We start from the raw sequence: 15,224 nt of genomic DNA on the forward strand, positions 1-15,224 counted from the left end.
GAAAAAAAGTTCGATTTGCGGTTCGATTTCATGAAAATACGCTCGATTTGAGATTGAAGTTCAATTATATTTATAAACCAGACATCTAGCGATATAACTTAATGCTACAGAGTGAAAAACTTTTAAAATATAGATTATAGTTAAAAAAAAATCAGTTTACTAGCTGCATTCATTCAAACAACAACAAAAAAGCAGAAAACATTGAAAAAATATGTTTACAATGGCGACTGCACATCCACTAAATGATGGTACTCACACATACATTAGATTGAAAGATTTGGAAATCGGTAAAAAATACCAAGTTTGCGGTTTTGGTATGTTTAGAGGCAATGTTGCTAAAATTGAACGAGTATGTTCAACAGTTAAAATTGGTGACAACTATTTGATTCTATGTGAACGTTATCGAGAAATTGTTGAGAATCTTAAATTAGAGAATACCGAACCTCTTTATATTGCTTATTACGGCCCGGGAAAAAGAAGTCGTCCAGAATTTCATTTTTACGATTATTTATGGAATTTCATCGCCTAAAAAATATAATATAAAATAAAATGTTGAAAACAGCAGAAAAAAATCAAGTTTAATTGCATTATATTAATGAAATGATGAAATAAAAACTCTTTTTTTGTTGTACCACTATAAAAGATCAGTTGTTTCATTTATTTTTCTTTTTTCTTTACATTTCAGAATATTTAATAATAAATTAATAATATGTATAAGGCCAATTCATTTCGATCATATAATAGCTCGAATTCATGAAAAAAAAGGATTTGATTTTGAGGTTCTATTTAAAAAATGGTTTGATTTGAGGTTCGATTTCATGAAAATAAGTTCGATTTGCTGATCGATTTAAAAAAAGGGAAAAGGTTCGATTTGAAGGTATGTAAAGGAGGAAAAGGTAAATTTCTTAACAACTCATAATAAAATTATGGCTTATTTCGATTATTTTCTTCAAATTTATTTATCATAAAATGTCCCCATGCAAGTGTTTCGATGCGATTGGGTCGGAGTAGGTAGCGTTTATCGTCAGCTGGGTTGAGTGCAATTTTCTCCTGTTGAATAGTGTACACATTATGCATTTTCGATCGAATGGTATTTTGTTTCCGAACAATAGTACAAGGACCGCTTGCATTCTGTCCACCGTAATCGCAATTCTTTTCAATGCAATCAATGTAATCGCTGAAGGTAATTTCCCGTTTTACGATATTCTTCTTAATACCTTTGGACTTTTTGATCAATTTGGTCTTTTTGTTGAGCTCACAATTCACTGCAGTGCAATCGATGTAATCGCTTTCTGTAGCCCGACGATGAACTACACTCTTTTTTGGACATTTACATTTATTTAATTTTGTCGAAAGTGGCAATGCTGCATAGCACTTTGCGCGTAAACCCACGAATTCAGCCAAAATTTCACCGTTCAATTCATCTTTGAATAGACCGGGTACTTTTTTATTGACTGTTGGCATGTCGTAAACATTATCGTTTGGATAGTCGCTTGTGTCAAAGCGTTCAATGTTCGCCTTCATATCGGCATAGAAATCATCCGTTTTAACAGATAAAACGAATGAATCAGTATCTGTATAACAAACGTTACAATTTTCAGCATATTTCGGCTTAAGGAAATCATACAGAAAACTGTACATAGTAATTTTTGAAATGTCCAAAATGGACATTCCTATTATAATCGGTTTGATCATTTTGATGTGCGTTTTTTGCAATTCAATTGCAACTACAGTATCAGAGAATATTTTACACTTTTTGAAATTGGGTCGTGCAATCAATAGGCCAGCACCACATCTGTCCCCCCATTTATTGACCACTTTGATGTCTGTACGAAGACGTAAATTCTCCATCGTTTTGCCAAAGACTGAATTGATCATGTATTTAAAGAAAGTTTTTTCGAAATCATTTGTAGCCCGTGTTCGCAACCGCGTATTGATGTCAATGTATGGCTTTAACCATTTGCTTTGCTTGAAACTCAGAATGCGATGGACTTTTTTCAAGACCAACCCATGTCTCAAAGCTAATTTTAACATGCGGTAATGTATGACATAGTTCTTTTTTTGGCTTAGTGTGAGCAAGAGTTTTTCAATTTTATTCACTTTAACCTCATTGATATCGACGGCTTCGCGCGGTAATGTTTGCTTTTCACAGCAAAATGGAAAATCATTATGTGCATTATGTAAATTTTCCGGATATTCCAAATCCACTTCGAAAATAAACCCATTTTCATCGTCATCATGTATTTTCATTATATTCTCAGCTTTCGAATAAAGTTTTTTTATGCGGTTCGTTTGTACCCATTGGAAATTACTGATTGGTAATGATTGTGACATTGCGTGTCCGTACAAGTTATTTGCTGTTGATGCGCGTGTGTGTATGAAAGAGAAAAAAATATTTTATGTACAATTTCATAATATGATGAAATAAAATTTCTAATGAATGAAAAAATGTGATATTACCATCCAAGTACATCAAGTAGATTGAATCTTCATCTGGTTTGTATTCATCGCTCATATATTTATTGTTGGCTTTGGCATAGCGTTTGCTACATTGACTGATACCACCGCGAATACCACGCTCGACAAACAGCAGCATATCAGGATCGGTCAACAGTTCGATTTTCACTCGGGTGTATTTAAGCATGGCATCCCACGATAGACCAGGTGCCGTATAGTAGTGAGCCGGATCCAAACCGTAGATTTGAAAGCAAGTTTGTCGAAAATTCTCAAATACATCGGCCAACAGCAAAACGTCGGTTTTCAAATATAAATCTGAATACTCGGCTAATGTTTTACAATCGAATTTTTCCCACATTTTGCATGCAAATTCATACTCATCGTCGGAAATTTCTTCCTTGTTGAGTTGGCTGTAGAATGCTTCTTTCGGTGGTAGAATCGTTTCCTTTAGTCGCCCGATGCTGTCCACATATTCATATGGAAATACTCCTTTTCGTTGGAGCATATCCACTTGTTCGGCCGAGTATCCATCCAGTTCGCATTCTTTTTTCATAATGAGTTTTTTATCGATCGGCAGCAGTGATGCTAATTCAGATAATGTTGCTGGCATAAAGCGGCATGAATCGATGAATGTCAATTTTATATTCTCTTTTGTACATATACCGCGCGTACTTTCCGAAACTGCTTTGGTGAATGAAATGTATTGTTCTGCATTAACTGGAATTACAGAGATATCACCCGTCATAATCTCATCCGATGCGAGTTTTGTAATGAACAAATGCGAATCATATCCCGATAAGTTATGCATTATTACCGGAATGGTGCGAGTGTCTATAAACCTCAAATTGCATTCGTTATGCGATGGTCCGCGGTAATAACCCGTGATATGGCAGTGATCGCGTATACGTTTTTCACCTGCTGCAAATGGTTGCTCACAAACATGACATACCGCATTCCAAGCGTTGAATGCATTCTCCTCGACGAGAGTCAGCGGTTTCATTTGCATGTTATTGCTGAGAAGTCTTGCCACCTCTTGAACAACTTCTTCTAATTCTTTGATGAACCATTCAACTACATCTTCACCATTTCTAATGACATCGATTGTGGTATTGCTGCTACGAAAGAATGAATGCGAATCATCAAAGTGACATTTAACATAATATCCAACGCTGAACATTAAATGTTGCTGCTTTGCAGTGGTCTTACACTCCTCGCTAAACACACTGTTCCGCTCGTCTGCACTAAGTTCTTTGAGGTAGGACTCTGTGTCGGCATATATAACGAATGGAGCCTTCAACTTATGTTTATGATTTATGAATTCCATCCATTTCTCATTAGCCGCAGGCATTTCGATGCTGCATCCACTACCAACATTTTTACATTGTTCCCAATGTGCACCCAATTTTTCCTGAGTGTCGTAATATATTAAACATTGATTGCAGATATATTTCTTTCCATCATGTTTAGTGAGTTGTTGGCTGAGTAAACGACTCATGCTTTTAATCCAGCAATAATGTGATTTAATTGAAGTATTTTCGAGTGTCTCTACGATAGCTCTGCTTGTGGTGACATTGGCATTAGCTCTAGCACTTTTTTCGTCGGTTGTTAGAAATAGATTCACATGGTTTCTTTTAGCAGTCGGAGTCATTCGCAATGGGCACACGCGCTTTTTATCATAATCGTAATAATAAACGTTTACAGATATTTCCTTTTCGCTATTCTGCCTTTCGAATTTACCGATTTGGTTTATATGCATTGGAAAATCGATTCCGTTGAAATTCAAATCATCTGAATATTTGTAGTAATGAAATAATTTATCCGCATTTACTTGTGCTGGGTGTAAGGCCGATAATATAGCCCATTTAAAACACATTTCATCATCATTTTTCACGTTTATAATTGCGCCTTTGTTTTTAATAAATTTTGGTAAGTCAATGTACGATGATGCGTGAAGCGGATCGTAACGGCAAACGTTCACGTCCAATTCGATGATGCGAGAGAGTTTAAAACCTGAACCACGAAGCTCAACATTGTGTACACTCTGTATGACTTCATCCTCAATATACCCTTCATAATGCGCATGTAAATCGACATGAGAAGAGAGTATTACATTCGATGTTGCCAAATACAAAGTTTGTTTTTCAGTTAGTTCTCCATTCTCAGTTTGGGTTTTCTTCTCAAATTCAGCTACAAATGTACTCATCGTCTTAATGTAACCATGACGTGCGGTAATCGAAGATAGCTGTCCTTCATAGATATGAAATGCATCACTCAAAAAAGCACGAATATCAATATGCTCATTGTTTACAATTGCAAATGTGAGTATTCGATTGTCGTACGCACTCGCTCGCATGCGAAATTCGACACTTCCACGCTCGCGTACATTTTCACCCGCGTTCTCCATATTCACATCGATATCAACGTTTTCACCGGCGTTTTCCGCATTTCCATCGATAATTTCACGCACGTTTTCCATTTTTCAGAGTAGTTTTTTTTATCTCGCTCGAATGAAATTTAAAATCACTTTTTGCTAAAGTTGAATAGCTAAAAGTCAAGAATTTTTGGTGTGGAAAAAAATTTGGTATATCAATATGGACCGTTCCTTTCGGAACGCACCGAACGAAATTTTCATGAAATTAACTTCGAATCGGACTATTTTTTTATGAAATCGAACCTTAAATCGAACTATTTTCATGAAATTAACTTCAAATCGAACTATTTTCCTGAAATTAACTTCAAATCGAACTATTTTCCTGAAATCGAACCTTTTCACTCAAATTTGATTTTCCCAAATGTGTTAAGAAAATCAAAAAATAAAAGCTTATTTGTTTACCTTTTAGTGTGGTACTATAGAGGGGAACGGGCTAAGCGTGAGATGTAGAGAGAAGGTAAGTATATGTGTGGAATGAGAGCGTTTCTCACATATACACACCGCGACTGTAACGGCAGCAGTGCTCACTCGTTCGCTGTCCATTTGATTAACATTGCTACACTCATACGCTAGAGCGGCATCAACGGCAGCGAATCTTTTGATTTTCGCTTTCATCCATTCTTCTTTTTTTCATTCTCTCTCGGTTCTCTCATATATATGCGCGCAGCAGTAAAATTTTCTCGCAACTGTTTTGTTTTCTCTCATTCACAGCCGGACAACGTCGTAAGTACAAACGAAAAACAAAACTGTATTCGTAAATAATTCGATTGTGTGCATATAATTGAAATGTGTAATGAATGTACGAGTGCATGCGTACATGTGAGAGAGTTAGAACCGATTTTTTTTTCAGACATGTGTGTATGTGTGTGTGTGTGTAATTGAAATCAAGAATGATAGCTACTTATTCATATACATATATGTACATTATACATACATACATTTACATATAAAAAATAAACTATAATAAAAATACAATTTGTTTCATATCCAATGCATGCATTCAGCATGTCTACCCACCGTATACATACATTATCATACATGTTCGATAGCCGAGATGGTTAGGTGGTTGCCGTGAAATCTCATGGTTCGCGGTTCAATTCTCGTTTCATCAAAAAATATTTTTATTTAAAATTTTCTTAATCTTAAGCAGTGATGGTGTGTCAATTCTATTATCTGTATACTGTTCGGCCCAAAAATTGAACCCGAAATGGCACTACACTCCTACTGCGCCATCTATAGCTTGTTCGAATGTATAGTGTACTATTCAAATTACGTCTCCGTGGCGCTGCAAGCAGCGCTATTGGTGGTAAAAAATGGAACTAAGACAGTTCCAGCACCTCTCCCATTTAAAATACATGGTGAGAGATGCTGGAACTGTCTTTTTCCTACTACTCATCTCAAATATTTCCCCTGTAATCTATAGAGTGCAGAACATAAAATAAAGAATTTTATGAGAAACTTTTATGGTAAAACACAACAAAAAACAGATTGCACTTCTCTTGTCATTTCAATATTTAGATTACCTGCACTCAATCGTTCAACGTCCCAATCAACCGAAAACACTTTTACACACAATCGTTCGCTCGCACACCGGAATTATTTTTCCACCGAAATTTATTTGATTAGGTTGCAATGGCTGTTGACGTGAAATGTTCACCACGAATAATAAGCAATGTATGTTTCACAATGACGCATTCAGCTCGTTATCCACAGTTGTATAGTCGACCTTTTCTGTCAACGAAACATCCAGTGCGAGTGCCAAAGTTAGAAAGAGATGACTGGTACAAAAATGACGTTTGTTTTTTAGACCGAAAGTCATTTTGATGGTTTCGTATTTTCGTATTTTCGTATTTTCGTATCATGATGGTTTATCTTTATCGCAAGAAAATAGCAACAAAGTCTCAAATGAAATAAAAAATGTGTTGCTGAATAATAATTCAAAGTGATAAATAATAAATTTATTTCGCAATCTTGCTCGCTTGAGATTTTTGATTGAAAAAAGTTGGTTTTTAGTAATCTGTGTATGTGTGTATGTGTATAATGTGTGTAATGTGTGTATGTGTGTACACTAATACTTAAAAACGTGGATGAAACATACAAATACATACTACTGATAACACATAAAATAGAAAGTGATTTGTTTGCAGAAATATGCTTATTATTATTAGGAAAAAATTCATTAGATTGAACAATAATAATGATATTCCATGTGGTAAAGTAAAGAAGTCGCACATGCTTCACATAAGCCTATGGTTCAATACAATTGGACACCGGTCATACTAGCAACGATTGTGGACTTTCATTTATGTATACGGCGAATGTAAACCAACAAGCAAATGATCATTCAATGGGGCAATTTATCATTCGCTTATTTTTTTTTTTCACACATATATGTTGTTTTTGATTGAATGCAACACTAAAACGAATCGAGTTTCTTTCTTACAACATCGGACGATGTACATATGCTAATGGTTATCGCGTAATACGCAGGTACGAAAAAAAAGAGTATTTGTGTTGTTTGAACGCATACGAAAATCGATCATTAGTTTACGTTGGATTTGCAACGAAAGGAGAAATCATGTTGTGTTTGTTTACTTCGGTGTAACATATGTAGTACTTTATATTTTATTATTTCGCTGGTCATCTTCGGTTTGTGTACTTTTCTTTTCTTTCCTGTAACATAAAAATGAGATAATAAATAATGCATTTCACTTGCCACAAAATCATTGCTACGCACTGCATATTCGCACATGAATGGATTCAAAATCTTATACATACCAAATGAATAAATATAACATGAGAAACTCTCCTTCATAAGTGAGTGTGTGTCATGCACCTTGACCTTTCTTTGATCAATGCTTCAAAGAGAATAAGAAAATATGTACACTTTGCAGAGTTTCAAATATTGAAACAAATCAATGCTGTGAAAAACAACAGATATGTTTCAACCTCAGGCAAACAAAGAAGACACACATATTTTCACTTGAACTGTCCAAGGCACTCTTCTAGTATTGTATAGGTATCTAAAAGTGCAAAATATGCATACATTTCACACGTAAAATGTGTCAAATGTAAATATTGCCATAAAAAAGGATAAACTTCAAACTAACATTCAAATCATAAACGCTTGAATTTGTCCTCTCAACTCGAAAAAAAATTCTTCTTAAAATATCTCGAACATCGTAGAAGTAGAAACAATAAAATTTTGTGCACACCAAGAAACCATTTCAAACAAATTCAACAACAATGTTGATAAAGAAAGAAAAAAAAAGGTGAGAAAAGAAACGACAACAATAACAATATACCCATGTGCTTGGAAGAGATCATCAACGCATATGTTTTTGTGTATTTCTTCCTCTTCAACCCGGTCGAGAGCATTTCATCATAGTGTTTCGATGTATCTGTGTTCCAGTGTTCCAATGCAACGGCAAATCAAGTGATTCAAATACTCCAAATTGTTTGTGCACATACACATACATAACCATCAACACCTCACACAGCACAACAGTTTGCGTTTCAAAACATTGTGAACGCTACAACCAATTCGAATGATCAGTATTCAGTCGTTTCGTGTAGTTCGTTCGTTAAACAACGTATCATACCAAAAAGTGCCTACCGTGATTGTTTTAAATCGCCTTTCTCGCTTAGTGATCAGAGTGTCGTTTGAGCCAAAGCCAAGCAAAATGTGCGCATTTTTAAAACAAAATTGCACATTTCATTGAGTTCGATCAATTCATTTAATTGAATTTACTCGGTATGAACACTGGACTGACTATACTATCTACAAAACTTTTCAAGGAAGAAAACACAAAACATCTTAATTCGCATTGTTAAATTGTCAAACACACATACGTTGCAGCATAGCTCGGATCAAATTAACTAATTTAAATTCAAATTGATTATATGCTCTCGATTTTTCTACATACGACGTTTAAACAAACAAAAAAAAAACACATATAAACAACAAAAGAATAAGAAACTTTGAATTCCAAAGCACGAGCACTCTTGATTCTACTTAGTGCAGTGACTTCGTAAGCCCCCTTTTTAGGCATACGAAACAAAAACAACGTTTTTTTTAACCCCATGGTTATTGTTTGCATCAATATGGAATTGTGGTGGCCAACGTAAAATTTCGCATTAATTTCATCAATTTCAACGAAGAAATTTGTGTCAATTTTGAAAAATATTCATCATCAACTTGTCTTGACTGGAACTTAGTCAAAAATTCATCCACTGCGTGCCTGAAGAATCTAAATACAACATTTTTAAAGGAGAAAATACTGTGGATTTTTATTGGATTTTTTTTAATCGAAACATAAAGTCAAAGAAAGAAAAGGTAAGAAATTATAAATTCGATATATTTCATTTTCTTCAAAAGCGTTTTTTTTTGTGATTTACTTTAAAGAGCATACTTTAGAGAATCGTTCGGTTCTTTCAAATCGGTTATAACTTCGAGCACAGACAAAAAAAAAATCGAAACCTTTTCTTTTCAAACAAGTGCATTATTTGTTCCAGACACATTTCGTCCATTCATTTTCTGGACTCGTTTTGTGTAGTCATTCTCATTATTATAAAAAGTATCTAATATGTTGTGTCTGTGTTGAACATGTTTTTTTTTCTACCTGTTTATCACATCATTCGTCCGAAACTAAATGCATGTCGTCCATTATAATAGTGCAAATTGCCTATTTCATGATAATTTCTCTATTTCATTTTCGGGGAATAACAAACCAAAATAACAAAAAAAAATTGATGCATTTTGGGCGAGCTGCTTCTCGTCGGTAGAAATTACGACATCCATTTTTATTATGCGTTCCATTAATTAAATTGAATGCATAAAAAAGTGCGCGATAAACGAGTGCAATATAAAAAAAAAACAACATTAAAGTGATCAAATAAATAGCTGAATATTTTAAAAGAATTTAAATACATTGATTCACATTGAAAACGAAGTGCGTACTGAAAATATTAATGTGTTTCCGAAATTGTTATTAGCGTGTCAATGAAAGGGCAAAGAAAAGTCACCAAAACAACATTCAATATCTTCAAATGAGCAATATTGTGAAATGGAGAAATCGGGAACTAATGCGATCGTAATTAAGTTTAAATATTTGTACATTTTACGAAATGTTATCTTTTCTAAACCATTTTCATTGGTTGTTTGTACTTTGAACTTCGATAAATTATTGCAGTGCAAACGTTGCAAAATCATGAGGAGAGATCAACGATAAAAAAATATATATACTTATAAAACTGTCAACGAGTAGCTCAAGACTCAAGTACTTTCTGGTGGATGTGTTGTGTGTTAACGTTATGAAAACAAGGTGAACGACAAATCCATAGCAATATGCAATCTAGATTAACAAGACAGAATATTCAGAGATAAAAAAATCGCTCACAATGCAAACTACTTTGGTAGACAGATAGTTCAGAGCTACAAATGATATACCTACTTTATTCAAAACGTATTCGAAGAAAGAGCTCGATTTTGAAACGGTCAATTTAACATGATTAGAAATCAGATCAAATTCCAATCTGGTTTTTTTTTAAATTTGGCACAGTTTTCGTCAAGAGAAGTTTCGCATTCATTGAAATGAACCTTGTCAAAATGTCCATCATACAAAAAATAAATAAAGAATAAATTTGATGTAATAAAAACCCGTCAAAAGTATACAATGTCCAATCGTTGTTTTTGAAACTATAAAAATCGTACATTTCATAACATCCGCCAACACAATAAGAATGTTTGAGCAATGATATCAGCCTCCTCCTTCCGATTGTATATAATCGGATGCCACTTGTTCTATCCAGTCTAATTAAAAAGCACTTTCAAAAAAACTTAAAAAAATGACCGTTAAAAATTCACAATTAATTGAGACCGTTAAAATTCCCGAGTTTATGATGCACAGCGATATTAATAATGAAATAGCAATTCATTGTCATCACACAGCGCCCCTTTGTTCCAATTATAAAGAATTAAAAATGCGTTACATTCCATCTCGAGAGAGAGAAATGTGCATTTTTCAAGCAAACAATTTGAAATTTAATAAGTGCGTGCTTTGTTTTATACGAAATAAATTGCATAATTTAGCAAGTGCCTTTATCTCTTGATTCCTCATATTTTTTGCTTTTTATATGACCAGATGCGAATGGTCATAGTTTACTTCCAGACATATCCGATTACAGAGACTGCATCAAATTTCTTCGTGTTGATTTGAACGATCGTTGCCAATCCATAACTCCATCTCTTTTTCACATGGCAAAAATGCGTTTTCGTGTCCATTTATCGTAAAAGATTGTATACACCAACACATTCTATAATAAATATTACTTAACACGAAAACCAGTCGACGGGGGTTGCGTGATGTGATTCTTCGGCCAATTGAATTTAAAAGTGAAAAATGCAAGTGTAATAATGCAAACAAAGCGATTTTCAGTCGAATAAAATTTAAATGAAGCGAAAAAAATGTATTTTTTTTTTCTTCATAAAATCGACCCGATTCGAAATGCAATCAAGCAATTCACATCGTTGGCGCGTATTGTTTCTAATCAAAATCAAGTAGCCGCCAGTAATTAATCACCATTTCTACAGATCGTTAAAATTGCTGATTTTTACGAAAACGAGTTCTACTATTTCTGTTTTTTTCTTTTCATAGAGTAAAATAATATTATTCTCATTGATAATATTTTGATCGATTTTGCTGAGTCAACTGATTTCAAATGTGTAACTCGTGTATTGGAATAAATTATGGTCATTTATGAAAGTTGTCTATTACTGGTTTCGCTACAGTCAGCAAAATGTTTTATCTATATAAAAAAAGCATTAACTGCATGAACTCTTGGGCTTATCGCTTTTGTCGCCAATTGCATTCAATTGAATCCCGTAAATTCGATCTGTCATACAGCACACAAATCGGTTACATTTAATTAAATCACATTCACATTCACACTCACACAGATGCAAGCAGCTTTTTTTATGAAACACCTATAAGACTTGCAAAGCCTTCGAATAGAATAGATTTAACGAAAAAAAAGTAGTTATTTTCTATCTCTTTCTCGCTCTTTTGGTTGCTGTGAAAAATATGAACGTAAACAATTTCCTTGCTGCGTGTGTTGCACCCGCTGTCGAACGTACACTAAACATAGTAATTGGTTTTATTAATTATTAAATTATTTGTCCGTAAAACTTCGGCCAAACAGTGAGCTCGCAATCGTATCGACATCTGTAAACGCTAAGTAAATTTAATGTTAGCGTACCTTAATACCTTCTGGCATTCGTCATTTCGTTTCGACCATAAATAAAAAAAAAATATATTTCAAAATTGACTTGATTTTGACGTTTCTGCCACTGCCTTTTTGTGTTTTGAACACTGAAATGGCCATTGCCGCAAATATCGTATTTCGATCAATGTTTTCTACTACATAAAATCTAATCAACGTCAACACCAACAACGATTCATTGTCGATTTCAATTCAGTGTGGCAGTGTATTTGTGCAAAATACCCCTTGTGTTGATTTAGATTGCATTTTCATATTTCCGCTTAGGTTCCGTTTGATGCAAATTGCGTAGCAAATCAGTCGTTAAATATTGTTGCGCTTCAGTTTTGCAAACAAAGCGCATTGCGCTTCGCTCTGTTTATTGAAATGAACACAGAAGAGAGAAAAGTTGAAAAAAAAATTGAAACTGATCGTGATTCCATATTTATTTGAAAATAAGACAAATATATAATATAGTGATTGGATCGCTTTCGGTCGAGAATGTAATTGAATAGTAGCTAAAGATTAGACATTTTTATTTCCCTGTTTAAATACTATCTGTGTGGAACGCAATGCAATGAAAAAAATCTAGATTTTATTCGAAATAGCCTTCGAAATTTCTCGACACTTTATCATTTTGCGACATTTAAATTTCATTTGTCGCATTACAATGAATAATTTTAAAATGATAACCTCTGAATCGAAATTAGTACAATGTATTGTTGATATTGTTATCAATAATAAATTCTTCCAACTATATTTAGACCATAAAAGTACATTAATGAAATCGATACGGTGTGTTACGATCAAGTGCGTGTAGCGTACAATACCTACAAACATACAAAAATATATTATTATTTATTTCGACTATATCTCTAAAGGGAATCAATTTCGTGGTTTTTTTGTTTTACTAGGTTAACGGTATGTATGTCTATGCCACTATGTTCCGTGTTGCACTCTATGGCAAACATCCAAAATCGAAAATATGAGGAAATAAAATAGTAAAACAATCACTTGAATTTCGAACCGAAACAAACCCAAAAATACTTTCATTTTAATGTTGTCGTTTTTATGTATATAAGATGAAGTATAAACGACCACAACAACGTTTCAACGGTTTTTCGGCATATGTCGGTTTTACCACACCATCGTAATCGCATATTTACGTTTACGCATACGACAATAAAAATGAGCAAAAATGTCTGGTGTAACTCTTGCGAAGATGTGAATTGGATGATTGTTGTGCGATCGTTTTTCTTTCATTTCATTTCATTTTGACTGGATCGTACCGTATGCAATTTTTAACACACTATAATTTGTTGCGCTTGTCTCGGAATGACTGCCGCAAAACAAGTTTCATAAAAGAAAGTGATTTTTGTGCTATGCAGATAATGTGGCGATGACTTTTCTCCTCTTTTCGATTGAATTCTTTTTCTGTTGGTGGCCAGTTGATGGCCGGTGCAAAAGTGTTTTATATTGTTCAACAGATGCATGACATATGCAAAAAAAAATCATTCAATTTAACGCGATTTTGTAATCAGAAAAAAATTGTTGCCATTCTTTTATGTTTCCAAAGCAAATTTTTCTGCAGACTCGATTTATGAATCAGTTGAATCACTCAAGCGCACACAATCGAATAGATCTTCATTTCATTTCAACAATGCAAACAATTCAAATGAATTTTAAGAGTAGAAATCACAACAAATTACGTAGATTATCCAACTAATCAACCAATTTCGAAGGCAGATTCATCTACTAATCATCCGCCGTAAAGAACGTGACTAAGTGAGAAAGAGTGAGATGGCCAAAGAAAAAACGAGAGAGAAAAAAGATGTTTTCATTTTTCCTATTTATGTCATAAATTGGCAATCGTGTTATTGCTCCGATCAAACAACACAATTTCAGCACATACACTTAAACATATATATACATTTGCTGCCATTTCTGTAGTGTACACGCACGATTGATTCCTCTGGTGATTTGATAACGATTTCACAATTACTCGTTACTCAGCTATAGTGAATTGCATAAGAGAGTGTGGTGCGCCGTCTTTGCAAGCGTTCATGATTACATTGGTAAAATAGACAGAGAGCTGTTTCTTTTCTGTACTGTGTGTGTGGAAAAAAAATTGTTCACATGCACATAAACGAACTTCGCTTATACTTTATTGCTTCAAGCGATTGGAATGACTTTTTTTTCGTTGGTATTACTCTTGTTATTTTCATTTCTAAGAGTCTTGGTGTTTTTTTTTTTCAATTTTAAATAAACAAACTTGTTTACCCATATATTGCTGGTTTGACCAAACTTCTCAAATAACCGTACTTAAACGGTGCAATTGCGCCAAAATCAAATCTAACGAGCAAAAAAAAATCATGCACAAGAAAAATAAACTTGTTAAGAGCGGTAAACATATACAACCGAATCATTCGGTGTAAATCAAACAAGAAATTAATTTAAATGAGCAAATTTTTCCTATCCCTACCATAATAGATCGACGTAGTGGGTAAATCCGTAAAAAAGTGCTTACTTGCTCTTCGGTACGCACAGCACCGTCAAAGAATAGTCGACTGTTTTTCTTAAAGCCACCTTTATCATTATGTAATTTGGTATCGTTACTTTTGCGTGTGCAATATTCGTAATGCATTCGAAACTAGTTTAATGCAATAGAATTGGTAGACTTACCTAGAAACTGGCAAATCTTTTACTACCATATGTCTACATTGACTACTGGCAAAATGAAGAAAGACAATCGCCAAGCACAATAAACATGGAACGAAGCTTATTAAAGGGAAAAAAATGAAGCCATGAATTTCAAGTCAAGTAGATTGATCATGTACAAAACTCAAGCTCATCGCACCATGTTTACACAAAATGATCGATATTGGAGCTTGGGATTAGATAACATAATCTACTTTGATATTACCATTTATGCCGTCGTCATTATCGATGATGAAGTACATCTGTTTTAACCCACTAATTCAGTAATGTGCGAGCTACATTTTACAGGGGAGGGTGATTTTTTAAAAACCAAAAATTCTCTAGCAAATCAAACAAATTTTCGTTTTTTTTTTTTTTTTTG

The 15,224-nt window shown here is 34.0% G+C and overlaps 2 protein-coding genes across 3 annotated transcripts in view; one reads left to right on the forward strand and one right to left on the reverse strand.

The window, feature by feature from the left end:
- Window positions 1-723: 723 nt before the first annotated feature.
- On the reverse strand, window positions 724-5,137 carry LOC116339624. Its single transcript, XM_031765616.1, has 2 exons — window positions 2,461-5,137; window positions 724-2,357 (listed from the first exon to the last, which is right to left on the reverse strand). Exons 1-2 carry the CDS (start codon window positions 4,931-4,933, stop codon window positions 925-927), a joined length of 3,906 nt encoding a protein of 1,301 aa, XP_031621476.1. The 5' UTR covers window positions 4,934-5,137; the 3' UTR covers window positions 724-924.
- Window positions 5,138-7,969: 2,832 nt separating this feature from the next.
- LOC116339574 (patched domain-containing protein 3) overlaps window positions 7,970-15,224 on the forward strand; it is a 23,727-nt gene continuing 16,472 nt past the window's right edge. The window contains exon 1 of one of the 2 annotated variants that reach the window (XM_031765530.1): window positions 7,970-9,224. The gene's annotated coding sequence lies outside the window, so the exon portion shown is untranslated. The remainder of the gene's footprint in view (window positions 9,225-15,224) is intronic. The other variant, XM_031765532.1, reaches the window with a different exon arrangement.

Source organism: Contarinia nasturtii, unplaced genomic scaffold (assembly GCF_009176525.2).
Source record: "Contarinia nasturtii isolate CC-2019 unplaced genomic scaffold, AAFC_CNas_1.1 Cnas_scaffold_533, whole genome shotgun sequence".
NCBI lineage: Eukaryota > Metazoa > Arthropoda > Insecta > Diptera > Cecidomyiidae > Contarinia > Contarinia nasturtii.

What these genes read in the sequence shown, in the direction of transcription:
- LOC116339624 (XM_031765616.1), bottom strand. Translation starts at nt 4,933, where the DNA reads ATGGAAAACGTGCGTGAAATTATCGATGGAAATGCGGAAAACGCCGGT. An exon ending in CTACTTGATGTACTTGGATG is followed by an intron (nt 2,358 to 2,460) that starts GTAATATCACAT and finishes GCGCATCAACAG; the next exon opens with CAAATAACTTGTACGGACAC.